The 26,800-nt window shown below is 39.5% G+C and overlaps 1 protein-coding gene, 2 long non-coding RNA genes and 1 pseudogene across 6 annotated transcripts; 2 read left to right on the top strand and 2 right to left on the bottom strand.

Moving 5' to 3' along the window:
• Window positions 1-37: 37 nt before the first annotated feature.
• LOC116188674 lies at window positions 38-5,102 on the bottom strand (annotated as a pseudogene).
• A 126-nt stretch (window positions 5,103-5,228) lies between these two features.
• Window positions 5,229-6,928, bottom strand: LOC116187276. Its single transcript, XR_004152021.1, has 2 exons — window positions 6,778-6,928; window positions 5,229-5,502 (listed from the first exon to the last, which is right to left on the bottom strand). It is a non-coding gene; the product is annotated as an uncharacterized LOC116187276 (long non-coding RNA).
• Window positions 6,929-9,737: 2,809 nt separating this feature from the next.
• On the top strand, window positions 9,738-14,266 carry LOC116187922 (putative disease resistance protein RGA4). Of its 2 annotated transcripts, none has more exons than XM_031516950.1 (4): window positions 9,738-13,204; window positions 13,595-13,728; window positions 13,855-14,037; window positions 14,113-14,266. In XM_031516950.1, exons 1-2 carry the CDS (start codon window positions 9,854-9,856, stop codon window positions 13,601-13,603), a joined length of 3,360 nt encoding a protein of 1,119 aa, XP_031372810.1. In that variant the 5' UTR covers window positions 9,738-9,853; the 3' UTR covers window positions 13,604-13,728; window positions 13,855-14,037; window positions 14,113-14,266. The 2 variants fall into 2 exon arrangements, with proteins under 2 accessions (XP_031372810.1, XP_031372811.1); XM_031516951.1 differs by having other exon boundaries at window positions 14,138-14,266.
• A 100-nt stretch (window positions 14,267-14,366) lies between these two features.
• Window positions 14,367-17,474, top strand: LOC116187924. Of its 3 annotated transcripts, none has more exons than XR_004152145.1 (8): window positions 14,367-14,466; window positions 15,113-15,207; window positions 15,320-15,478; window positions 15,561-16,063; window positions 16,505-16,599; window positions 16,691-16,790; window positions 16,861-17,053; window positions 17,233-17,474. It is a non-coding gene; the product is annotated as an uncharacterized LOC116187924 (long non-coding RNA). The 3 variants fall into 3 exon arrangements; XR_004152143.1 differs by having other exon boundaries at window positions 16,872-17,053; XR_004152144.1 differs by having other exon boundaries at window positions 15,325-15,478; window positions 16,872-17,053.
• Window positions 17,475-26,800: the final 9,326 nt, after the last annotated feature.

Genomic DNA, 26,800 nt, shown 5'->3' on the forward strand with positions numbered 1-26,800 from the left:
AACCTGATATGCAGCAGCCCTGATCCTTGTCAGAACATCAAACTCGCAATTGTAGGGGAAGCCAACCAGGCCCATTGGCAGCTTCTACAACCGCTTCAATGACGGGTTTCTGTTGGCTCTGAGCCTCTGTCTGAGATTCTTTTCCATGTGGCCTCCTCTTTGACTGTCCCAGAACGAATGACACGAATTTTATCGTCGCAGAGAGGCAGAGCGCGATCATAGCGGGCCTCACAGCCCAGTGGAAGTCCTCAAGGGGTCCGTACTTTTTGACAATCCCCGAAGAGTTATGAAACGACACAAGCTCAACCTCACAAGGGTCGGCCACAAAAGTGTCCTCCTCGGCCCCAAACATCAGTAGCCCAGGAAACTTCACGAGTAGAGACCCGTTGGGGTAGACACACAAGATCCGGACAATTTGTTGGGGTATCCAAGATCAGCAGCTTTATCTTCTGTAGCTCTTCGTCTAGCAACGCTATAGTCCCCATTCAAAACACTGGACAATTTGTTGCAATTACATTAGTGGCAGTAGAATGATAATCAACTAAATCACACTTTTGCTGATCACTTGATTAGATTTGAGATACTTCACAAATTTATTTGTACATGTCGATTCTTGAGAGTATAGTTCTTAGGCAACCTCTTTTAGAGTCACTGCAATAATAGTATCATTAGGTATCTATGCTCATAACCACAGATCATTATTACTGAACAGCAGAAATTCGGAGTCAACCATTTTTCAGGAAGAACATGAAGGCTCTCTCAGTATGCTCATACATTCTTCAATAAGGTCTCATCAAGAAATTTGACCTCAAACAAGTTTTTCTGAAATTAGCCTCATTCAAATCTGATTCTGATCCAATTCTCGTCTTACTTATCAAATACTAGAACCAGTGATTCTGTTCAAACCCCGTATTAAGCACTGACTTAAAGAAAAGCATTGTAGTGGTTAGTTTCTCCCGGGAAAGTTACCTTTTGAATGCCTGTATGATGTCCTTCATGAGAGGCCTGCTCCTGAAATCCTACTCAAAACATCCAAGGAGAACATTCTCAACCGGGGGAGGAAGGCCACTAGGATTCTTGGCTTCTCTTGCTTTCTCACAACAGAGTTATTTATCTCATCAACAGACATCCCATCAACATCTCCACAATACTACACCCAAATCCCCATGAGTCAGTCTCTAAAGAAACAGGGCCCATTATCTCTGGTTGCCACTGTTCAGGGGCCATGTAGCTCGGTGTTCCAAGGGTGTGAGTCATAGTATTGGAACTCGGCGATGGAACTCCAGGCAGAAGGAATGGGATTCCAATATCTCCTAAAAAGGCTTGGTCGTTCTCGTCCAATAAGAAGTTGCAGGGCTTGAGATTAAGGATTAGGATACCTTTCGAGTGGAGCTCCGATATTCCTCAGCCAAAGAGAGGCCATACCTGCATAAACACGAATAGATTTAAGTTGCTGTGAGAAGAAACTGAGTAGATTTGACAAAAGCTCCAGAATGTTGCTCCCATTCTCCAGCTAAGGGTACAAATGCAATATAAGCACAAGTTCATCGGGAGACAAGGAATTATGAAAAGATCCTGTAAAGTGTATGCTAGATTACTAGCCCTGGGTTTGCCAGTACCTCACCTCAAAACATCAGGAAGTGAAAGCTTGCCTCCTTTAACGCGGGCCATCTTGTCACCGATTGATCCCTCATAGAACTTCATAACAAAGCAAATCCGTGAACAAGCAGGAACAAAAATTTCTTACCAAGCCAACGATAGCACTGCAGCAATAGCGTTTTCGAGCAGTGTTAAATAAAACCAAAGAGAGGAGGTCTCAAAAACTCACTCTTCCGCGTATAATTGATACTCCATGCAACAAACAAACGCCTCCCACACCTTGACACTTCGCGAAAACATTATCAAACCTGTCCAACACAGTACTCAAACAATCCTCCTTAACAGGGCGAAGCATCTTGACAATAACTTAATGGAACTGTTCATAATCTTTATCAGACTGGTGGCGAGTTGCTAAATAAACATCTCCAAAAAGGCCCCGTCCAATCCTATGCCTAAGCTTGAACATTGCAGAGTCAATCCACGGAGTTGAATGATTCGAAGCAGCCACCATGGTTCGTAGATTGTCCGCGTCGCCCTCAAATAGGTCATACTCAAAAGCAGCAGATGATTCCGGAGCAACGACTTTTCCAGCCATGACTCGTCCTAAATAAAGAGTCAAAATTTAACAAACAAATATAAGACATCTCAATCGCAAAGTGGTGGAAACAATTCATATATCTTATGCTGCAAGAGCTATGCAATTTGAAAGATTGAACAATTCATGAAAAGGAAATCACAGGATCCTCTACTGGAGTAATTTCCTCCTTCCGCGTCACACAGGCATTCCATTTTCAAAAGTGCCTTTGTAACCAAACGATTCATAACCAAAATGATTGCAAAACAAAGAAACCGAAAAATTCATCAACGAATCATAGTCACTGATTTCCAACCAAAATACAAAAACAAAGAATCCTACAAACCTGCCTTGAATTTCATGGATTATTTTGTGAAGACAAAAGTTTCTAAGAAAATCAAAGAGAAAACTATCAAAATAATCATTGAAAGATTTTAAAACTAACAAATTACTATTTGAAAGATATTTTGAAACAAAATGATCATTGAAAAACTAGAATCCATAACATTTTGGTACTTCCGTCAAAATTCCGTTACTACCGTTACGGGAAAATGACATGGATGCTTATGTGGCATCTAGTAGCCAAACGACGCCGATTGACAGTGCATGTCAACACGTACGACGTCATTTATGGCCTAATTTTGATTGCAGATGGCGGGAGGGAGGAGATAGGTAGCAACGACGCCGTTCAGTTGGGGGAGGGAGAGGCAGCAAGACGGCGTCGTTTCGCTCGGGTTTCTTTTTAAAAAAAAAATTTCAGGCCATAAACGACGTCGTACGTGCTGATGTGCACGGTCAATCGGCGTCGTTTGGCTACTAGATGCCACATAAGCATTCATGTCATTTTCCCGTAACGGTAGTAACGGAATTTTGACCTACAAACCTGCCTTGAATTTCATGAATTATTTTGTGAAGACAAAAGTTTCTAAGAAAATCAAACATGTAAGCTTTTACTACATAACAGCTTAACATGCCAGCAAGAGAAACCTGATCAAACATTTCGAGCGAAAAATATTTCCATTCCGAAAACTTGATTGGACGATTCAAGGGCAAAATCACCAGCACAAACCATATCATGCGCATCGAGTCATACTTTCATCCGGTCATCTGATTTTTCCTAAGCTGAAACATGAGATTGCAAAAAAAAAACCAGTTTTCCACTCCCCAGTATGGCAAACTTCAGCGGACTATGCATCAAAAACTATCCCAGGAAAGTGAAAGGTCGTCTTCGTAAGTCCCCGAGAAAACCATAAAGCCCCAAAGAGCTGAACTAACAGTACGGAGCGAATATACACATAAACCAAACATGGGAATCGTATCAGCAAACTACAGTGAAGTTGACCGGTCAGTATTCTCCGCCCCCAGTGACCTCTTCGCAGGTCTCTCGGCATCCCAACAGACTTTGAGGAGAAATAGCAGATCAAATTGAGAAGTGAAGTTACGCCATTATTCCTATACCAGTCTACTAGATTTAAGTTTTTAGAGTGAGTTGACTCGCTATGAAAATTAAAAAGGTAAAATCATTAGTGTTAGAAGTCATAATCGAGTTTTTGATAGTATAGAATTGATCTATTTGAGCAAAACGATCGAAATAACCCAAGTCAAATTATTATCTTTATTTTACCCAAACAAATATTGGCTTTACAAGGGGAAATTAAAAAATAAAATAAAATAACCAGAAAATGGAGGAGCAGCCATTGTAAAATATTTTCAATCACCAGTAAGGAGGACATGAAAAAGTAGCGCATACCTTTCCCTTCTTTTTTTTTTTTTAATGATAGGTACACATGAATATAATCGGGAATTTCATACCGGAGAAATAAAAGAATTAAAAGAATTAAATAGATGAGGAATAAACTTAAAAACTCTCGATTCCGAATCAATGATGTGACAATTGCATTGAACTGAACCCCAGCTGTAATGGCAGCAATTCCTATTTAAGTTGATAGGATGTAAATTTTGGAGAATTTGGCTATGGAGCATTTCGACTTGATAGGTTGGAGAAACATTGTTTGTAAATAATTAATGCAAAGCTGTCAAAATCTAAAGTATAAGTAGAATCGATGCAAGGTTTACAAAATCGAAATGTAAATGGAAATTATATCAAATTATTTAAGCTGCGGAAGCTGGAAAAGCTTGGGCTCCCCCTCTATGGGCCTCTTCCGTGGACTTCAAACTGGACCGTTCCCGCAAATAAAAATATATGGGTTGCTCTTTAAGCCCGAAATAAAGCATTCGAATGTAAGACAACGTGAGATGGTTGGTTGAGGAAGTAATGGCGACGTAAGATGGTTCCTTGAGGAAGTAATGGCGACGTAAGATGGTTGGTTGAGGAAGTAATGGCGATTGGTTGAGGAAGTAATGGCGACGTAAGATGGTTGGTTGAGGAAGTAATGGCGATTGGTTGAGGAAGTAATGGCGACGTAAGATGGTTGGTTGAGGAAGTAATGGCGATTGGTTGAGGAAGTAATGGCGATGTAAGATGGTTGGTTGAGGAAGTAATGGCGACTTAAGATGGTTGGTTGAGGAAGTAATGGCGGCTTAAGATGGTTGGTTGAGGAAGTAATGGCGACATAAGATGGTTGGTTGAGGAAGTAATGGCGATCTAACTTTTTCTGTGGCCAGGAGCGTGCGTCATATTATCGTTTTGGAAAACGGAGAACGAGAAGATGAAACGAGAATTGGGTGATCGGTAATAGAAATCACAGAGTCAAGAGGAAAAGGAGCCAACTTTGATCGCCCCAGAAGTCGAGAAACGAGAATTGAGTGAAGGGTTTCAAAGGGGTGAGGAGAGAGATCTGGGTACCCTGGGGATGGTGGGAAGAGAGAGGTGAAGACCGTTTCCGATACTTTTTTTCACCATATCCGAACCCGAACCCTATCCTGTGAAGACCGGTTCCAAAATTTTAGAATCGGACCCTACACTGTTGAATCCTGAAATCGGAATCTACCCGGAATAATACAGGTTCCGAATATCCTATTGAAACCTGTAAATTTTTTTATCACTAAATAAAATAAAAAATATTTCATCTATAATCAATAATCACGGCAAATATAATATCGACATAGATTTAGATTAATCCATAATAATAAAAATAATATATCTCATCAATCCATGTATAGAACTAAACATCCGTAATACGATTTCACACAACAAAGGGTAAATATGTTCTTACAATACATCTATGAACTAAACGTTGAAAAAAAATTAGCGAGACACAAACATGGTTGAGTAATATATGTCTGAACAATCCTACACGAATCACCAAAATTCTCCTGACACTCATTCAGCACTTGCTCAACACATACAAGGGCATATCCGATTTGTCCTGCAAACCAAGCAAGGTTAATCAGAAACCAAATTTAGAATTTTTTTTTTATGATCTACTAGTACAGTTCATGTTTCCACCAATTGTTCCTTTGCCAAATAATCTGGTCCTCCCATTTTCACCAATGAAGCAGCACCTTCTAAGATCGAAATGGAAATCGCACATCCATCACAGAAGAAAAACTGATCAAACATCTTTGCGAAAAGAAAACATTTTGACACTAATACAATAGGAGCCAACTCTGACTCCAGCGAAACCAAACCACTGCTTGATCCAATTTGTCATGCCCAAACTTGTGTAAAATTACACCTAAATCGTGCAGCAATCTTGCAGAAAATGCTTGCAAATAACATCAGATCTCAAGTGCATGGACAAAATTGATAGAGATATTGCAGAAACGAGCAATTGATAAGAATACAAAGTCAGGTAGCAGCATAACCAATGAAAGATCAAAGAAGCATTATGTTGTCTCACGAGAGAATGCTTCACTGACATCAAAACTTGAATAAAAAAACTGACAGACGTATCAACTCTAGTTTCATGCTTAGTTGCAGCAAGCTGACATACTTGGAGTCGCAGGTTTAGTTCTCAAAATTATTTTCCACGATGATAGCACATAGTACATGCATGTGACTTGCTTGAAAATTGAAAAGTAGCATCTACTCCTCTTATTTTATTTGGTTTTTCCCTGCTTTATAATGCATCTGATCTGGACTATAGTGGTTGAGGTAGTCTTAACTTGATATTCCTACTATACAGTGATTACTCTTCAAACCGAGCACTAAAAACTTTCAAGCAACAGAGGGAAGAAGAAAGAAAGGCTTCTGAAGCTAGTGGAGATACAAGAGCATGGAATACATTGTTCATGCGCTCCGATATGATACGGTAAGTTTTTGTCTTGCAACAGAATTGAAAAGTAGCATCTACTCTTCTCTTATCCACAAATTTTGAAATAACAAATTAGAATTGTCACTACACAGGGCCTGCAGCTAAATTGGATGCGTTTGAAAATTGAAACTGCTAATTTCTTACGGCATGCAAATTAAAGCACCTTGAATTTTTAAAGGACCAAGCATATTAGCTCGTTGGATAAGGAATCCAATCAGGTCTCGAGAAACAGCCACCAAATAATAACAGGAACAAAGCCAAACAACAAAGAATTCAGCACCATTTCCTAGTTATGGACTAATGCATTCACCAGTGAGGAATGTAAATGAAACAAATGCCCGCGCAGAGGATGGATTTGTAATTTTGTACCACGGGATGGATTCGTACCATAGGATGGCCAGAGGAAGCGACCGCCGACTGCTAGGGTTTTGGAGAAAAGGAAGAGAAAAGGAAACCCTCGCGCGGTGCCTTAGAGAACTTGAAGGAGAGTTGGAGACGGAGGGGATTGGGCGGTCTTTAACGCTCCATTTGGTTTCACAATCGAGTTTTTTAAATTTTAACTCTAACTTTAACTTTACTCACTACACAACAAAAATCAACAACACAAATATTACCGACCTGTTAGTTTTGGGAGTTAAAATCACTTTGATTTTAACTTTAACTTTAACTCCAACACACTATACAACAAAAATACACATTTCCCAAGTCAAAAATTTTAAAACGCACTACACAACAAAAACACACGTTTCCCAAGTCAAATTTATAATCCCAACTCATTTGTCATTTTCCACAATCAAAATCAAAATTATTTTAACTTTAAAACCAAACGCACCGTACATTTTCCTTTTTCTTCAATTTTTTAACCATTTAATTCAATTTTTAATATTAAATTTCATCAACTATCCATTACGTTTTCCACAATTCAACAATACAATCATTACTTTTTCTCAACTATTAATTACTTTTTCACACTTTTTCTCATAATTCAACAACATAATCATTACAACTCAATTAAAATCAAAACTCAACTCTACTTAACTCTAAAATCAAACAAACCAGGAGAATCGGAGTCGAGAGAGTCTGAGCAGAGTAGGGTTTTCGAAGTCTCAGACGACAGACGCAGGGCGACAGGGAGTTGAACTTTATTGTTTTCTTTTTAAATAATATCATCCGGTTTCGGGTACTGGTCCGGTTACGGTCATGGGTACCCTTATGCCGGAATCGGAACAGGAATCGGTTGTCACCAGTTCCTTATTTTAATACCCGGACCCTATCCTATTTTCAATACGAGCTACCCGGATCCTACCCTAATGGGTAAGTTCATATCGGTTTCGAGTACACCCGGTATCCGTGCACACCCCTGTTGTTGACAGAGGAGGAGAAGATACTCTCTCCAGCTTCTGCTTCTGGTCTCTATCGAAGAAATGAAGTGAAAGATACTTAAATTACTAATTTTTGTGTTTTTTTCTTTTCTTTTTTCTTGTGTTAATTAAAGGGTTTTTTTATTTTTTTAGTTTTTACAATTATTTATGCACAAAAACAAAATATATCATGTTTGTTGCTTGTACTCAAAATTGTTATCAATTAAGGCGTTTTGATAAATTATAAATTTCTATATATAAGTCAATTTAGAAATTATAGTTCCATTCGTCATAAACTTGGTGTTTTCATATTACGTATTGTATCTGTTATTTAAGTATATATATTTGAAATGAACGGACTAATTTGAAAGTAAAAAAAAAAAGTAAAAGGAAGAAATGCCTATGGGATTTGATCATTCGTGGGCAATAAAATGGAACAATGATGAAAGCCCCCAAAACCATCTAATGTAGGAAATCAATGCCAACTAGTCCTCTTACATGTGCTACATAGACCTTTGCATTTAAATATTTGTATTTAATATTTTACTGAAAAAGATGAGATATCAATGACTTTGAGAATCGAAGATAATAAATTAGTGAAAGATTTCACTGAAAAGTTTTAAATTTCAATTCATTAATTACTCTTATAAGCTTACACAAAATAATGAGAAGCCAAAGGGACGGATGACTATGAACTGAACTAAGCTATGTGGAGGCTTCTCCCAAACGATAAAAGTAATTTTCTAATTGAAAGGAGTCTAAAATAATATATATAATAGATTTGCACATTCTTAAAAAATGACAAGTTTCAAATAAAAGGATAGGAAATGAAAAAGGCATATACTCAGGCTTTTTTATTAGGTGTCTTAAGAGAATTGTCCCAAAATAAAGGAAATTATTTAAGTTTATTTTATTAACATAAGGTTTAAATAAAATCGACAAAATAAAAATTTTCTGTTCGTTTTTTTTTACCCAATTCCGTAAAGGAGTTGATATATAAATATAAGAAATTAAACCATCATTACCAGAAGCTTATAATTATAAGCTCATAATTTTTATTTTATTTTATTTTTTAAGAAAATAATTTAAAAAATTATAAATTGAAGTAGAATTCCATACAGTCACGTTACAGTATCTTCCAATGGAACAAGAATTTGAATTTGCATCCAATTCAATTGGACTCACATGGAAGAATCAGAGTAGCAAATAAGCCAATTCACGTTGAGCTTTGAGTATGACCGACTCTTCTTCTGTCTTCAAGCTGTAATCACAAAACCTCATTTGCACGGACTAATGATTTTTTTTTTATCGGGTTTATGAATCCTGAAAGTAGTAACTATCAAAGAATTCTCTACGTAAGCACTACAAAAAATTATCAAGGGACATGTCGAACCAGAAACTTTGCTATATAAAAGTACAAATTACAAGTGACTACATGTCATAGCAGAAGAAATTACAAAATTGGGGCAAAATCGTTAATCAATTAACGATTTTGCTCTTGTTAACATGACATGTGTGTGGCATGTGCCATTTTTTGATCAGAATTTGATTGAGGGAGAACCTTGCTTATTTTCCTATAAGATTGAGGGAACTCTTAAAAAATTTAAATGTAGGGGGCAAACCCAAACTCACATCAAAAGTTGTGGGGCAAAATATATTTAACTTCTATGTATTTGAAATGAATGGACTAATTTGGATAGGAAAAAGAAAAGGCTTATGGCTGTAAAGAAGAGATATTTTTGGTTAATCATTAGCTTTGATCATTCACGGGCAATAAAACCAAACGATGCTGAATGCACCCAAAAGCGTCTATTGGAGGAAATCAATGCCAACTAGTCTTACGCAGCCCTTGTAGTTAAATATTTTAACTAGTATTTTGTCGAAAAAAGAACGGATATCAATGCTGCAGGGCCCTCTTCATGGGTCCAGGCCAGCAACGCTCATCAATGTCCCTAGCTGCTTCTTTTTCTCTTTCCCTTTTCTTTTATAAAAAAGTAACTGGTACATATCCACATTTCAATGATGCCCCCATATTATCTGTAGTCCAGGTCTTCCTTTGTCACCCTCCATTCCCAATCTCTTTCTCCAGTCCGATAGAAACCATGGCTGATCTGATCCTCGGGAGCATCGTGGATTCCATCGCTGGACATCTCGTTTCCCTCATTGCCCAGGAGATTGGTTTAACATGCGGTGTCAAACGCGAGCTCCAGAAACTCCAGGGCACTGTCTCTGCTATTGCTGCTATGCTTCGTGAGGCTGAAAAGAGACGGATCGAGGCTGAGGACGTGAAAGACTGGCTTCAGAAGCTGAAAGTTGTGGTTTACGATGCTGACGATCTGTTGGATGACTTCTCCACTGAAGCCCTGCGTCGTCAGAGAGTGGTGGGAGGAGTTAAGCGAGTTCTGAATGAGGTGCGTATCTTTCTCTCCTCTTCTAATCAGCTTGTTTATGCCAGTATGATGGCACATCGAGTCAAGGAGATTAGAGAGAAGATCGATGCCATTAAGAGTGATAGGTCTGACTTTAAGGTCGAGGGAAACGATGGTAATAATACACTTGGAAATTTGGTGGAGAACCAACCTAGGCCGGAAACGCATCCGTACAAGCGTGAACGATATGTGGTTGGAAGAGATGAAGACATAAAAGAAGTCATCGAGTTTTTACTCAATCCTGATTTTGAGGAGAATGTATCTATCCTACCTATAGTTGGGATTGGAGGCCTCGGGAAAACGACTTTAGCAAGACAGGTATTCAACAATGACAGCATTAAGGAATATTTCTCTGTTAAGCTTTGGGTTTGTGTGTCCACAAATTTCGATGCGGAGGAAATTATGAGGAAGATAGTGCGAGAATCCACTCCTGGCAAGGAAGATCTCAAGGGGGCTGAGTTGGCAAAAAAGCTGGGAGAAGAGCTCGATGGGAAGAAGTTTTTACTTGTGTTAGATGATGTATGGAACGACAATCGGTCTAAGTGGTTGGACCTTGAAGGATCTCTTATGAATGGTGCAAAAGGCAGTAAAATACTAGTGACCACTCGCCATCTTAGCGTGGCCAAAGCTATGACACCAACAACATGTCATGAGTTGAGGGGCTTACCTGAGGATCAGTCGCTCGATTTGCTAATGCGAATGGCAGGGAAGCAAGAATACGAGTGGAAAACTCATAATTTAGAAGAGATCGCAAAAGAAATTCTGAAGAAGTGTGCTGGAGTTCCCCTTGCAATCAGGACGATTGGGCGACTGCTGGTATCTTTGGGAAATACGGAGGAAGTCTGGTTGAGCTTCAACAATAATGAATTATCGAGAATAGATCAGGATGAAGGTGATATCATGCCATCGCTAAGGCTAAGCTATGATTTTCTGCCATCACATTTGAAGCAGTGCTTTGCTTACTGCTGCTTGTTTCCAAAAGATTACGAGCTAGACCCATCTGAGCTCATTCATCTTTGGATGGCACAGGGATTTATCAAACCCCTGGGCAATAGGAAGACCCAGCTCGAAGAAGTCAGCCATGATTATTTTATGGAGCTGCTTTCGAGATCCTTTTTCCAGGACATAGAAGAAGATCTTGATGGCAACATTTGGAGATGCAAAATGCATGATTTGATGCATGAACTCGCACAGTCAGTTGCACGAGATAATTGCTTCACCATTGACAGCTCCCATGAGAAAAAGTTACCAGAAGGAGCTCGCCACGTCTCCACCGATGATCTGGATGTGTTGAAAAGCCGATTTGAGAAAGACAGAAGAATAAGGTCCCTGCTTTTCACCAACGAGAGAAACTTTACTAATATTTATTTGGATGTCTCATGTTTCAGAATTCTACGGGCGCTACGTATTCGTGAAGCTTGCTTAAATGAGATATCCGGTTCAATCGGTAAACTGAAGCATATGAGGAGCCTCGATCTATCAGGGAATGCTTTTCAGTATCTTCCGAACTCTATTAGCGGGTTGTGCAATCTAGAGACGCTTAATCTTGGAGATTGTAAGCGTCTAAAGAGATTACCCAGAGGCCTGACGAAGTTGGTTAATTTGAGGCAGCTTGATGTGAGTGGGTGTGATGAGTTAACACATATGCCAAGGGGGATTGGGAAGTTGACTAATCTGCAAATGCTAGGTGAATTTAAGGTGGGGAAGGATTCGATTCGAGATGCTGCTGCAGGGTTGAATGAGTTGAGCAAACTTACTGGATTGAGGAAAGAATTAACTATCCGACACTTGGAAAGAAGTGTTCCGAGCGGGTTGGAAGCTTCCTTCCCAATTGAGAAGTTAGCTCTCCAATCGTTGAACCTAATCTGGGACCCTGAAAAGGCTACGGAGGCTGATGCAGAAGTTTTAGAAAGACTTCGGCCCCATCCAGATCTAAAGAAATTGAGGATATTCGGATACAGTGGTGTCCAGCCTTCATCCTGGATTTCTCAACTTCATAAACTAGTCGAAATTTCCTTTTATTCTTGTGATAACTGCGTGCGTCTACCACCTCTAGACCAGCTGCCTTCACTCAAAAGAATCTACTTACTTGAGTTGAGGAATTTGCAGTGGATAGAATTGTCGGAGAGTGAGAGTGGGACGCCTCAGTCTAATTCCTTTCCATCCTTACAATTTATACAGGCGGGTGATTTGCCTAAATTTAGGGGATGGGAGAGGAGGAGCAGCAGTAGAATTGAACAAGAGGAAGAAGCTATTCAGGAGGAGGTGGACGAGGATGATGATGATGATTCCTTATTGATGCTCCCCGTGTTCTCTGACAAGGTCTGGGTCATCACATATGGATGCCCAACATTCTCATACATGCATGGTCAAGAGCTGCATCTGACGGAAACCTCAACCAGAATTATAAAGCAGCTTTTGAGGAATGTAACTATACGCCATGCTTCAGCATCATCGTCGTCGTCGTCGAGGATCACTTCGATCTCCCTATCTTCTATATCTCTCCTCGCACTGACCCGCCTCACCATTTCTCAAGTGGAGAACTTCGAGCACTTGCCGGTGGAGTTCCTTCAGTCCCTACCGTCTCTCCAGTCTCTTGCAATCAGTGATTGCCCTCGCCTGAAAGCTCTCCCTGTGCGGGCTATCCTCCGATACCTAACTGCCCTCGAGTCGTTAGAGATATCCTACTGTCGAGAACTTGACTTATCGACGGGGGAGTCAGGATATCAAGAAGACATGCCTGAAGGACCAGCTTGTAAACTCCGAGAGTTGGAATTCGTGTCGATTGAAAAAATGGAGACTCTCCCATGGTGGATTCAGCACCTCACCAACCTCGAAAGCTTAAAAATTGGATCTTGCGAGGATCTGAAGGCTTTTCCTGAGTGGTTTCCACAGCTTACCTCACTCAAACGTCTTGAGATTTCAAATTGCGGGGAAGAGCTGAGAAGAAGGTGCAGAAGGGACATCGGAGAGGACTGGCCTAATATTTCTCACATCCCGGACATAAATGTGTGGCCTCCAGAGGTCAATGATTTCTCATTCTCATTTTTATGGTTCTTGCTTAAATATTTGTACATTTCTCACTCACCTGTTTAACCAATGCTTCCTTCCTTAACACATGTTATTTGGGAAAGGATCGATAAGACTCATTTGCGTTGTTTCATGGAGAGTTCGAAACTGCTGTCTTTAGATTCTCCTTCCTGTCACATCTGATCTGAGTTTCTCCTTCCTGCACCATAAATTCTTTCCTCGACGATACCCCTTTACATTTTTACGGATAGACAAAAGCAGGAAAGAATCTATTGTCATATCGTCAATACTCTCTTTGCATTGCATTCGCTCATTGTTCATTTACCGAATTGAGTTTAATTTCATTGCTTTTTTACTAAAGTTCTGGCAAACCTCAATCTGCAGAAGATATGAAAGGCCTTTTACTGCTGAGTGATCTCACTGTCGCGGTTCAGTACTTTTGTCAAGAGGGGGAAGTTTAAATGTCTCATTTAATAACTTTGATCAATGAAGCTTGTTCTTATTCCACTCAGCTCCCGGTATATATCGTACATTTGCAAATGGCAAGTTATAAGACTTCTTTGATATTTAACGAGTAATCGTGATACCAAGTTTTCTGACTCATGGTCTGTTCTTCTTCCCTCGGTTGCCTCAAATTTAAACAGGAAGTATTTTACTTTCTGTAAGCTATCGAGATCTTTTTATCTGAAGCTCACAAATCCATCGTCTGAAGTCGAGTTTCTGGAAGAGGGATTGATGAGTTACTGATTTTGTTGTACGAACTTCCGAACTTCAGCATATGTGAAGAGGTTGGATAAATTTTATCTTCACGAGCATTCCCGTTCCAGGTATAGCTTCTTCTCCTCCTTCTTCTGTCACCTCTTATTTCTTTCCATTAAAATTTTATCTTTATTTTCTGACAGATGGAAAGGCTTTGTCACTCGCTAGGTGGCCGGATGCATGGAGAGATGTTCTCGGGGACAAATAGTGTGACCTCCCAAGCTACATTCTTTTCATGCTTTCTGCACTTTATTTCGCTGGCACTCATTGTTTCCTGTCAATGCAGCCGGTTAGAAGGCAAGGCACTAGCGCACCCATCCCATCAGTAACAACATTACTATATATGTCAATTTTCATCCCATTCTATGATGCGGTCATCATTAACGGGATATCGGTCTTGCAGGAATATATTAATGGACGCTCAATCAGAATTTGAAGGACATGATTGACACTGCTTGGAGCCTGCATTACAGGATGGTTCATCGAGGCCTGAACAGGTCAGTAAGAGGGAGATTGATTTGGGATCGGTGGCAGGTTCTCCTTAGATTGACCTCTTACTTTGGGGATGTTTTAGAGAGAAGTTGTTTGGTGGGCGCAATTTGGGCTTTGTTTAGAGTTTTCTCCTTAACTCCTTCTTTGCGGGTTCAACAAAATTTAGCCTTTGCAACGTCGGCCACCAACTCGTTGTCTTGTTGATTCAGCGTCTTTTGGAACCTTAGAGACCCTGCTGTCTTGATCTCTCTGATTTTTATTGAAGCTCCACTTAAGGTAACCCAATGAGGCAAAGAAACTAGCTGCCTGTCTCATCCCAAGCTCCGTCATCGGACAGGCTGGTATACCTTAAAGATCTCTAGGTTGTTATAGATGAGTTTAATTCATGTTTTTCATAAGTTAGAGTTCTCCCATGAAAAGAATATGTACGGTGGAAAAGATTGATCTAAATTTGTTTTGTATAGAGATAAATATAATGGCATGGCCTCATGGAAATGGCCTTGCCCACAAACTACTCATACACGGTTCTGCTTCGATACTTCTACCTCATTTGCTGTCCTCGTCAGATGTCGACATTAATTTGTTTATCCATACAAGTGGACTATTCTTCACAAGCAACCTCTTTATACTTAATTTTGGTTGTCGAAACAGGATTAACAGAGCAGGGTCCTTCATTAATTAATCGTCGATATGTGGGACATTGCAGATCAAGTTGGCTTGGCCGGCTTGGTGTGGGTCTCGTTCAGGTGTTTTCTCTTAAACCTTTTCTCATTGAGTTTAAATGATTAATCTCTCCATCTACAGTTCCTGTTCCTCTTTTGGGCGAGTCTCATTTCATATTCTCCGTTTCTGGTACAGGACAGATTATGTTATGCAAAGATAGAATCCGAATTTGCTGAACTCTCGATGCCATCCAGATGTGCATCTAGCAGCTCAATCATCCTTCCCCTCGAAAGGGGACAACCGTTCCGAGTTGTCAGCAGAATAACCCCGAATTCATGTTCAGAAGCTTCAAAGGTATGGAATTCCCGATGATGAACATCAGCCAATGCTTTTATTTTTATGGAGAGTTTTGATAATTTAGGTAAATCTTTTGTAGTTACTTCGACGGCAGCACCTGTTTGTCGCTCATTCTTCCATGTCGATGGATCTGGTCCTGAAGACACCAGCTGAGATGCTGAAGCAGCTTTATCCTATTGGAGGCTCAGCTGAGCTGCTGTGGAGCTGAATCCCTCTGTTTGTATGCTCAGGCTAGTGTGAAGACATGCTGCCCGATTGCCGTCAATTCGAAGGACCAGCCACTTATGAACTCCGACAATCGAATTTCTATAGCATAGAGAAAATGGAGACTCTCTCTTGGTGGATTCGGCACCTCTCTAACTTGAAAGAGGACTCTTTTTACTGCAGAAATCTGAAGGCTTTGCCTGAGTGGTTTCCCAATCTCACCTCACTCCAAAGTCTTACAGTTTTTGGTGGTGGGAAGGAGCTGTCAAGAAGGCGCCCGGATAATACCGGAGAGGACCGGCCTAAGATTTCCCACATCCAGTTTGTGGATGTATCTGGAGAGTGGAGTAAATCCTCCCTCACTCACTGCCTCTAAAGGTCAATAACTTTTTCATTCTCAGTTTTCCATTCATGCTTAAGTATTTGCTTAAAAACATGTATAATTCACCTGTTTAATTGATTCAATGCTTGCTTCCTTAACATGTGTTGATATATGGGAATACTCACATACATTTTCTACAATAAATTTTAAAAGAAGAATGAGGAAAGGATCGATCAGACTCATTTGCATTGTTTCATGAAGAGTTCGAATTGCTGGCCGTAGGTCTCAGCTATCATTGTTCGCTGTCACATCTGAGTTTCCCCCTGCACCACAAATTCTTTCCTTGACTATACCCATGAACATTTTTACGGATAGGAAAAAAAGGAAAGAATCTGCTGTCATCAATTACTCTCTTTGCATCGTGTTCATTGTTCTTTTACTGAATTTAAATTCCCTGTCATTTTTTCCCTGAAGTTATGGCAAACCTCAATTTGCAGATGATATATATGAAGGGCCTTCACTCCAACCTATTTACAGTATTTAGCTCAAGCTCTTCATGTGCAGTACCATTTCTTGTAAATGGCAAATTATGGTATTCAAAGAGAATCTTGCCTTTCTTGTCTTCTATCTTTGACGGAAGCAAAAATAGAATCCAATTTCTGCTAACTCTGAATGCCATCCAGATGTGCCTCTAGCAGCTCAATCATCCTTCCCCTCAAAAGGAGACAACCATTCCGAGTTGTCAGCAAAAGAACCTGGAATTCATGTTCAGATGCTTCACAGGTATGGAATTTCCGATGATGAACATCAGCCAATGCTTGTTTTTTACGGAGAGTTTTGATAATTCACGTAGATCTTTTGTAGTTACTCCGATGGCAGCACTTGCATGGCTTCTGGTGTCTCCACTTTCAGTTTGTCGCTCATTGTTCCCTGTCAATGGATCTGGTTCTGAGGGCACCAGCTGAGATGCCGAAACAGCTTTATCTCAATGGAGGCTGAGCTGCTGTCGAGCTGATGGCTCTGTTTGCATGGAGGGAAATAATAAGGTCTATAACAGCTCTTTCGCAATTAATCCGACCCCTTCATTCGCATCGTTTTAGGGTCTCTCCGCTTTCACTTATTCAATGAAAAAACCGGATGAGCCGTTCCAGCGTCTCCGTTTCACATTTGCAGAAGTTTCCTCCTCTCTGTGTCTAGTCAAGTAATTTTAACATTCTGTGAGCAGGTTCTCAGCTTCAGGATTTCGGATCTAGCACGAGTCACGGTCTAGAGAGGATTCTGTATCGTGGTCACTGTGATCCAAGAGAACATGGCATCTAGCTTCTGGCCTTTTTCTCCACTTTGTTTATAACGTAAATGATGGAGAACGAAAAATGTTGTTTGTTAACAGTGATTTCTTTTACATGTAAAATTAGCCCGTGCATTGCATGGGTATAATTTATGCTTCCACATGGTCGCGTTGCAGTATCTTCAAGCGCATCAAGAGTAAGCTCACATCGGAATCCTAGTGTCACAACAAAGCGATTCCGGAGCAACAACTTTTCCAGCCATGACTCGTCCTGAATTAAGAGCCAAAATTTAGTAAACAAACATAAGACATCGCAATCCCAAAGTGGTGGAAACAATTCATATATCTTATGCTGCTCCACGTCATACAGGCATTCCATTTGCAAAAATACCTTCACAACCAAAAGATTCATAACCAAATGATTGCAAAACAAAGAAACCGAAAAATTCATCAATGAATTATAGTCATTGCTTTCCAACCAAAAAAACAAAAAGAAAGAATCCTACAAACCTGATTTTACCACATACCAACTCGACATACCAGCAAAAGAAAGTTAATGACGCATTCTGAGCGAAAAATATTCACTCTAAAAACTTGAAAAGATTATTCGAGGGGAAAAACACCAGCATAAACTTTTAGGACCATGTCATGCGTATCGAGTCATACTTTATCCGGTCATCTGATTTTCCCTAAGCAGAAACGTGAGGAAACCATGTTCTACTTCCGGTTCTCCATGCAACATAGGGACATGAGATTGCAAAAAAAAAAAAAAAAAAAAAAAAAAAAAACAGTTTTCCACTCCCCGGTATGGCAAACTTCAGCGGGCACTTAACTAACTATGCATCAAAAACTATTCCAGGAAAGTGAAAAGCCGTTGCCTTAAGTCCCTAAAAAGCCCCAAAGAGCTGAACTAACAGTAGGGAGCAAATATAAACAGAAATCAAACTACAGTCAAGTCGACCGGTTACAATTATTTACGTCGAAAACTAATTATTATTATTACCCTAAAAAAAGAGTACATCTGACAAATAATCATGTTTGTTGCTTAAACTAAGAAATTGTTATCAACTAAGGTGCTTTAATAATTTTTCTAAATATATATAAGCCAATTTAAAAATAACAGTTTCATTTGTCACATTACTGTATCGTATCGTGTTATTCATGCATTGTATACGTATTTGCAATTAAATTGGACTTTGCCTCCCAATCTTTGTGATGAGTTTGAGCTTGCCCCCTAACCTTCAAATTTTTTAGGAATCCCCCCGACCATATCAAAAAATAAACAATATGACCCCAGCCAAAAGATGGAACATGCCATTCACTTGTCATATTAAAACGGATAAAATAGTTAATTGATTGCTTGAAACTAAAAGAAAAGGAAAAGAACAATCGAACTTGGGAAACATCAGCTATGGCCCACAAGCCTTGCTCAATCCACTGACATTAACGTAGGATGGAAAATTCATTGATTCATCCTTGGTCGATATGCTTATGGACCCGGTGAGTTCATTGAAATTTCCTTTCCTTGCAATAAAATCACAAGGATGAATCAATCCGGCCATTATTTAATTTTTTTAATTTTTAATTCATTAATTACTCTCATAAGCATATAGACACCCTAATGGGAAGTCACAGGGACAGATGATCATGAGCTGAACTAAGCTATATGGAGGTTTCACTCAAACGAATGAGCAATCTCATTAGAGGAGTCTAAAATAATATATATAATAATAATGGATTTGTACATTTTTTAAAAATATCAATTTTTAAATACAAAGATAGTACATGAAAAAGACATACTCTGAATTTTTTTAATAGGTATCGAAAGGGAATTGACTCAAAACATAGGAAATTATTTTTCTTATTAACATAAGGTTAAATAAAATTGACAAAATACAAATTTTCCATTTGCCTTTTTACCCAATTCCGTAAAGGAGCTGATATAGATATAAAAAATTAAACCATCGTTACTTGAAGCTTGCAATTATTAGCTCATAATTTTATTTTCTTTTTTTAAAGAAATTAATTTAAGAAATTGGGAATTGCAGCAGACTCTCATAAGGTCACATTACAGTATCTTCAAATGGAACAAGAATTTGAATTCACACTTAATTCAATTGCACTCCCAAGGAAGAGTCAGATCAGAAGAGCAAAAAAAGGTACGTTGAGCTATGACTATGACTGACTCATCTTTTGTCTTCAAACTGCATCACAAAATCTCATTTGCACTGCCTAATGATTTTTTCCGGGTTTATGAATCTCAGAAGTCATAATCGTAACCGAGATTGGACTGATCTTTTGATTAATCCACAAGCATAGGCTCACTTGATGGATTTTAGAGTCACCATAAAGCAAAACAAAGTTATTTCTTTCATTCTCCTCTTTAGGAACGCATAAAGTCCTCTCACGGATCTCAGGACAGAGAGAAATGTCCCACAACAGACGGCAAAAGGGAAACGTGTTATCCGGGTCAGAACCCGATGGTTTTATTGCTCCATGCAAACACTACAAAGAACTCTCGAGGGACAAATCGAAGAAGAAACTCTACTATGTAAAAAATCAATCTTTTATTAGAACATCATGTTGGCAGATGAAAGTACAATTACAAGTGATTGCTGCCAATCCAGTTCTTCATGAGTGCACAAAGCATATTGAAATTGAATATCATTTCATTCGAGATCGTATTAAGAATAACGTCATAGTTACCACATATATCTCCACGAAGCATCAATTGGCGGGTCTTTTTACTAAGGCATTGGGACCAGAGCATTTTCAATTTCTTCTCAGTAAGTCGGATGTTCGGAATCCTCACGCTCCAACTTGATGAGGAAGTATTACAGTTGCCTATATCTCGAGTATCACCAAAATCATGTAACTTTGTAAAGTATTTTTGTTTTAGGCTAGACATCATTAAGTTATGATTGTGTTATTGAATTATAAGAAAAAAGTGTGAAAAAGTAATGAATAGTTGAAATAAAATAATAATTAAGTAATAATTATATTATTAAATTGAAGATAAGTAAAGTTAACTTGAGTTAACTTAAAAAATATTCAAAATCCAAACACACACATATTCCTAGGAATTATCCCTCTGCATTTGTTCATAAAGGCAAGCTTTACTGATTAATGAATTACGGCATTCAGCAGAGATTCCTTGTGCAACATTGATCTCATTTTGTCTCCATTATCGGTTTCATACCGATTTCTTCAAAACACAAGCTTGAGCGTAACAAGTGTACTCGTGGGGAAGAGTATAACTTTTAATGCATAATTTCTTGAATTTACTAGAATAATCTCTTCCATAATTTTTATGTCCAAAAAATTCCTGATGTATATCTAAAACAATTTTAGAATTACATGACTTTATGCATAATTTATCCTTAATATATAATCACATTACATTTAGTTTTTTCTTTATCAATTAGGAGAGATACCCATAAGTCTTAATGCAAAGAAATCTAAAATTATATAAAGGGTTACCGGTAACTCTAGTGATGGAAACCAAACTTAGGCGAGGACGTGCTTGCTCTGCCGCTACATACAACTTTTAATTTAATGTATATTATCTGAAGATAAGATCCCCTCATGTTTTATTATCGTTCTTTTCTTAGGATCCAGCAGAAGGAATTAATTAAATATATGAGAACCATGGCCCTTATTATTAAGTGTTTCTGATAGAGGTTTGGATGGATTCAGCATAAATTTCAATATAAAACGTACCTCATTAATTTCCGTCCATACAATTTGATGGTGGTAAGGAGAGAAGAGAGGACGAAGCCCCCAAAACAACGAGTGAACGACTCGAAAAACCTTAGGAATCCACCTAAATTATTCGAAATCAGAGAAGAACAACTCAAAGAATGAGTTACTCTAGAATATAAATTGATTATTTCAAAGATGACTTGCCATATCCTTACACGATCATCCTATTTATAGAACAAGGATACAAGGACTTTTTAGCTTCCCAAGACAGCCAATTAACTCTAATTCTATCTTCTCGGATTTTTCTGGACACGACTCACGAAAATGACAATAACTTTTCCTAGACAATTCCAAATTACGAACAGTTTAATTCATTGGAAACTAGACTTCTAGGGCTTTCCAATGACATCTTATTTGAACCTATTTAGTGCAGAAACTACTCAGAAAACTAAGCACGAAATGACTCTTCAGTTTCAGTCCAACAGTCTTTAATTGTATTCTAGAACCATCATATGGTCTTCTCGTTTTCTCCATCATTCTCCCCCGGTTGGAAGAGACTTGACCCCAAGTTGGACCCTTTGTCTTCTCCAGCATAGGGCAATAGGTCAAAGACATTGAAAGTTACAGAAACTCCATAGTCTCCCGGTAGCTCAACCTTATATACGTTTTCACCCACTTTCTTCAAAATGCGAAAAGGTCCATCAGCTCTAAGCTTGAGCTTACCAAAGTGACCTTGGGGAAACCGTTCTTTGCGAAGATGAATCCATACCAAGTCTCCTTCCTTGAAAGTTGTCGGCTTCCTGAACTTGTCGGCTTGCTCCTTGTACTTCTCATTTTGCCGGATGATCTTCTTGCGAACCTCTTCATGCATACTCCGAATTTGCTTCACTCTTTCTTTAGCATCACTACTGAAAGAGTGATTAATTGGAAGAGGGACCAAATCCAACGGACCAATAGGATTAGATCCATAAACAACCTCGAATGGGCTATTACCGGTAGACTTGCTTTGAGACCGGTTATAAGCAAACTCCGCTTGAGGCAGCACCATGTCCCATTGACGAATATTTCCTTTCAAGCACTCCGTGATAGGAGTGACAAGAGTGCTAAACCCCGCAATGAACCTCCGATAGAAAGAAGCTAGCCCATGGAAACTCCGAACCTCTTGGAGAGATCTTGGAGTCGGCCAATTTACGATCACCTCCACTTTACTTGGATCCATGCGAATGCCTTCTTGAGAGACAATATAACCCAAGGAATTGACACTATTTGTGAGGAAGTGACACTTCTTGAGATTGGCATATAGGCGTTGCTCTCGAAGCACCTTAAAGAGCTCTTGAAGGTGCTCCAAGTGCTCCTCCACGCTGGTACTATAGATCAAAATATCGTCAAAGTAGACGACCAAGAACTTGCCGATGAAAGCTTTCAACACATGATTCATGAGGCGCATGAAAGTACTCGGGGCATTAGAGAGGCCAAATGGCATAACTAGCCACTCGTAGAGACCATCTCTAGTCTTGAATGCCGTCTTCCACTCGTATCCGGGACGCATTCGAATTTGATGATATCTGCTCCTAAGGTCGATTTTGGAAAATACCGAAGCTCCATGAAGTTGATTAAGCAAATCATCAAGTCGCAGTATTGGAAAGCGATACTTGATGATGATCTTATTCACAGCCCGACTATCAATGCACATCCTCCAAGATCCATCCTTCTTTGGCACGAGAAGAGCGGGAACCGCACAAGGGCTCAAACTTTCCCGAATCAACCCCTTATGCAAAAGTTCGTCGACTTGGCGTTGAAGCTCCTCATGTTCCTTTGGACTCATTCGATACGCCGCCTTACTTGGGATAGCAGCCCCGGGCACCAAATCAATATGATGTTGGATATCCCGCATGGGAGGAAGTCCCGATGGAATCTCATCGAGCACCACATCCCGAAATTCTTCGAGCAAAGACTTCACTACGGGTGGAATATCCCCTCGTTCTTCATTCTCCTCCAAGAGCACGAGTGCATAAGCCTTCGAAGAACAATCCATGACTTGGAGAAATTGGGATTTGGATAGATAAGAGCTCCCTTCTCCCGTGACGGCCTTAGACTTGTCCTCCATTCTACAAGGTGCTAGAATAATCTTGACACCTTCCTTGACAAAGGAGTAGGTGTTCTTAAAGCCATCATAAATCACCCTTCGATCATATAACCACGGCCGTCCAAGAAGTAAATGACACGCATCCATGGGAACCACATCGCACATAATCTCATCCTTATAATGCGTGCCGATAGAGAATTGCACCAAGCAACGTTTATTGACATGAACGTCGTTACCTTTCTTGAGCCAAGAGAGCTTGTACGGATCCGGATGAGGCTCCACCTTGAGGTGCAACTTTTCCACCATGGTAGTGGAAATGAAATTCTCACAACTCCCACTATCGATAATGACCGTGCACACTTTGCCATGGGAAGTGCATCGGGTGTGGAAGATGTTATGCCGCAACCACTTATCGTCCTCAACATGTGCGGACTTCAAGATGCGTTGAACGACGAGAGCCTTCCCTTGATCACCATAAGTGACCTCTTCTTGCTCAACCTCATTCTCCTCGTCGTCGTAAGTGTCGTACACCGGCTCATCATTAACTTCCTCCACTAAGGAAATAATCTTCCGATTCGGGCACTCGGAAGCGATGTGACCAAATCCTCGACACTTAAAGCATTGTTTTGATATCGTGCTTGAAGTGTTGCGAGAAGTGCCACCTTGTGCGGGTGTAGCCTTGGAAGAAGAAGCCTTACCAGTCGATGATGACTTCGGAGTCGGAGCACTCCCCTGGTTAGAGACCCCGTCTCTTCCCAAGGTCTTATGAGTACTCTTCTCCTTAGATTGCTTCTCCACACGAACGGCCAGCTTGCAAACATCCTCGAAAGTCCAATAAGGTTGCAATTGGACCACCTTACGAATCTCGGATCGAAGACCGCCAAGGTACCGAGCAATGGTTTGTTCCTCGGGCTCCACGATATCGCACTTCATCATGAGATGCTCAAACTCCGCGGTGTATTTCTCTACGGTCAACTCCTCTTGCTTGAAGTTGTGGAGCCGAGAGAAAATATCTTGCATGTAGCTTGCGGGAAGAAACTTCTTCTTGAGCTCCCGTTTCATCTTTTCCCACGTCACAATCCTCCGTTTTCCTTCACGTTCTCGACGCCTCTTCAAGTTCTCCCACCAAACTGAAGCATGTTTTTTCAATTTGATGGCGACTGACTTCACCTTCTTTTCTTCGGAAATGTTCTTGAAGTCGAAGACTCGTTCAACGGTAGCCAACCAATCAATGAAATCTTCTGGGTGCATTTGACCTTCAAAGTCGGGAATGTCGACTTTGACACCATAATCCTCAAAACGATTCCTCCGGCCAAGTCGAGGAGAAGCTCTTTCGGTGGACGAATCAGAATCTTCGTCATGGAAAGGGTTAACCTCCCCAACCTCGCCAACATCCGAACCATGACGTGTCTCGTCACGGTTTTTAGCTTGGAGATGCTCAAGTTGCTGTTGGAGTTGTTGCACTTGCCTCCTTAGCTCATCCATCTCGACATCACGAAGGTCACGCTCCGTGGGAGCCACGTTGACGTCAGGTACTCTACGTCGACGGTTCGCCATGGAAAGAACCATGGCTTTGATACCAATCTGATGGCGGTAAGGAGAGAAGAGAGGATGAAGCCCCCAAAATAACGAGTGAACGACCCGAAGAACCTTAGGAATCCACCTAAGTTATTCGAAGTCAGAGAAGAACAACTCAAAGAATGAGTTACTCTAGAATATAAATTGATTATTTCAAAGATGACTTGCCATATCCTTACACGATCATCCTATTTATAGAACAAGGACACAAGGACTTTTTAGCTTCCCAAGACAGCCAATTAACTCTAATTCTATCTTCTCGGATTTTTCTGGACACGACTCACGAAAATGACAATAACTTTTCCTAGACAATTCCAAATTACGAACAGTTTGATTCATTGGAAACTAGACTTCTAGGGCTTTCCAATGACATCTTATTTGAACCTATTTAGTGCAGAAACGACTCAGAAAACTAAGCACGAAATGACTCTTCAGTTTCAGTCCAACAATCTTTAATTGTATTCTAGAACCATCATATGGTCTTCTCGTTTTCTTCATCACAATTTCTGAAGTACTCGTGTCATGTTTGCCCTCTCGCCATTAGAATAGCAAAATCTTCTGGTTAACTGCCTTCCAATATACAACTTTCATTTTTCTTTTTCTTTTCAATCGGCACTACCTGGCATCAAAAAATCCGATATGTCCCGATTAATTCATGTTCGAGTTAGGTTGGCTCACTATGGTAATAAGTTCTCTCGTTCATGGATTCTCTCCATTCACAAAATTCGAATCCGATATCTTACTTGATGAAAGAGATACTACGCCACCTAAACTAGTCCACATTAATTACAATTTCCATATTTTAGTTAGGAGTATATCACATATAAAATTATACGGTGTACCCATCTTCTCCCAAAAAAAAATCTAACATTTCCAATTTGAAAAATAAAATCATGTGATTTCATATTTTTCCCAAATCAAGCCAGCTTGTTTTATTTTGCAAATTTAAGTGTAATTTAGGGTTGGAATTAGAAAATTATATAATTGAGGTTATGTCCTAAATTTCTTCATTTGAAATCTGGCTTCTCACTTAAGGCAAGAATTGAAGAAGGAAATTCACAGCTGGTTCTGTTGATTGCTCACATGATTGTTTATTTTCCTTGGAGATCTTATTGTTCAATTTGTCTTAATTGTCTTTATTTCTTGCCATTCTTCTTCTTTTGCCTTGTATAATGTATATATACATCTGCCGTGGATCAAAGCAGAGTGGAAGGATACGAGAATTGTCTGATCTGAAATGAATCCCTTTTTTTTCGTTCTTGTTTTCACGGTGTAACCTAGTATTCGGAAACTCTTTGTGTCCCGAGTAATCCATATTTAATTAATCTTTCGTATCGTCTAGTAACAATTCTAACTGAGCAAAGAAAGAGCATCTTTCACCGTGAAATGAGCTTATTTCTTAATCAACACGTTAAAATTAATTCCAAAGTCACTAGAATGAACTACATTGGAAAAAAAAAAAGTCACTAGAATGAAGTTGGAAACACAAAATCAAGTAGACAAAGTGAAAACAGTAACGTTTTCTAGTTCAAGCAGGCTGCGTGAATGTTCGGAGAAACTAGCGGTCGATACGGTGCTGAGGGCCGCCATTGGCCAGGACTTGCTGATATAAACAAATGGCACTTGACGAGAAGATCGCACAGGGGAAAAGCTCTCGGATTTCTTGAGTTGACGAAATGCGATAATCTCAGGGAAACAGCTATATTTAATCTCTTCCCCGTAGATTAGTTAATGAGAGAAAAAAGAATAAACATTGGGGCCACCAAATGTAAATTTCGAGTGTTTAACCTTAATTCTCTAACTTTTCAATTAATTTGGGTCCCATGTCTCACTTAAATTTGGGGAAAAAAAAAGGAAAAAAAAAAAAAAGAGTTGGCTTGATTTGAGAAAACCATGAAACCACATGATTTTATTTTTCAAAACTGAAATATTTTTGTTTTCTTTTGTAAAAATGAACAAGCCACATGATTTTGTACATAAATTGATCCTTTAGCTAATGTTATTCTTTATGTCTTTGACCCGCGCGTCCGTAATGAATGGTAGCTGTATGACTTTTGTTAATCTAAGTAACGATAATATTTTATATGATCGGCTTATCGCGTATATATATATATATATATATATATATATATATATATC

The sequence above is a fragment of the Punica granatum genome, chromosome 8 (assembly GCF_007655135.1).
Source record: "Punica granatum isolate Tunisia-2019 chromosome 8, ASM765513v2, whole genome shotgun sequence".
NCBI classification, from domain to species: Eukaryota; Viridiplantae; Streptophyta; class Magnoliopsida; order Myrtales; family Lythraceae; genus Punica; species Punica granatum.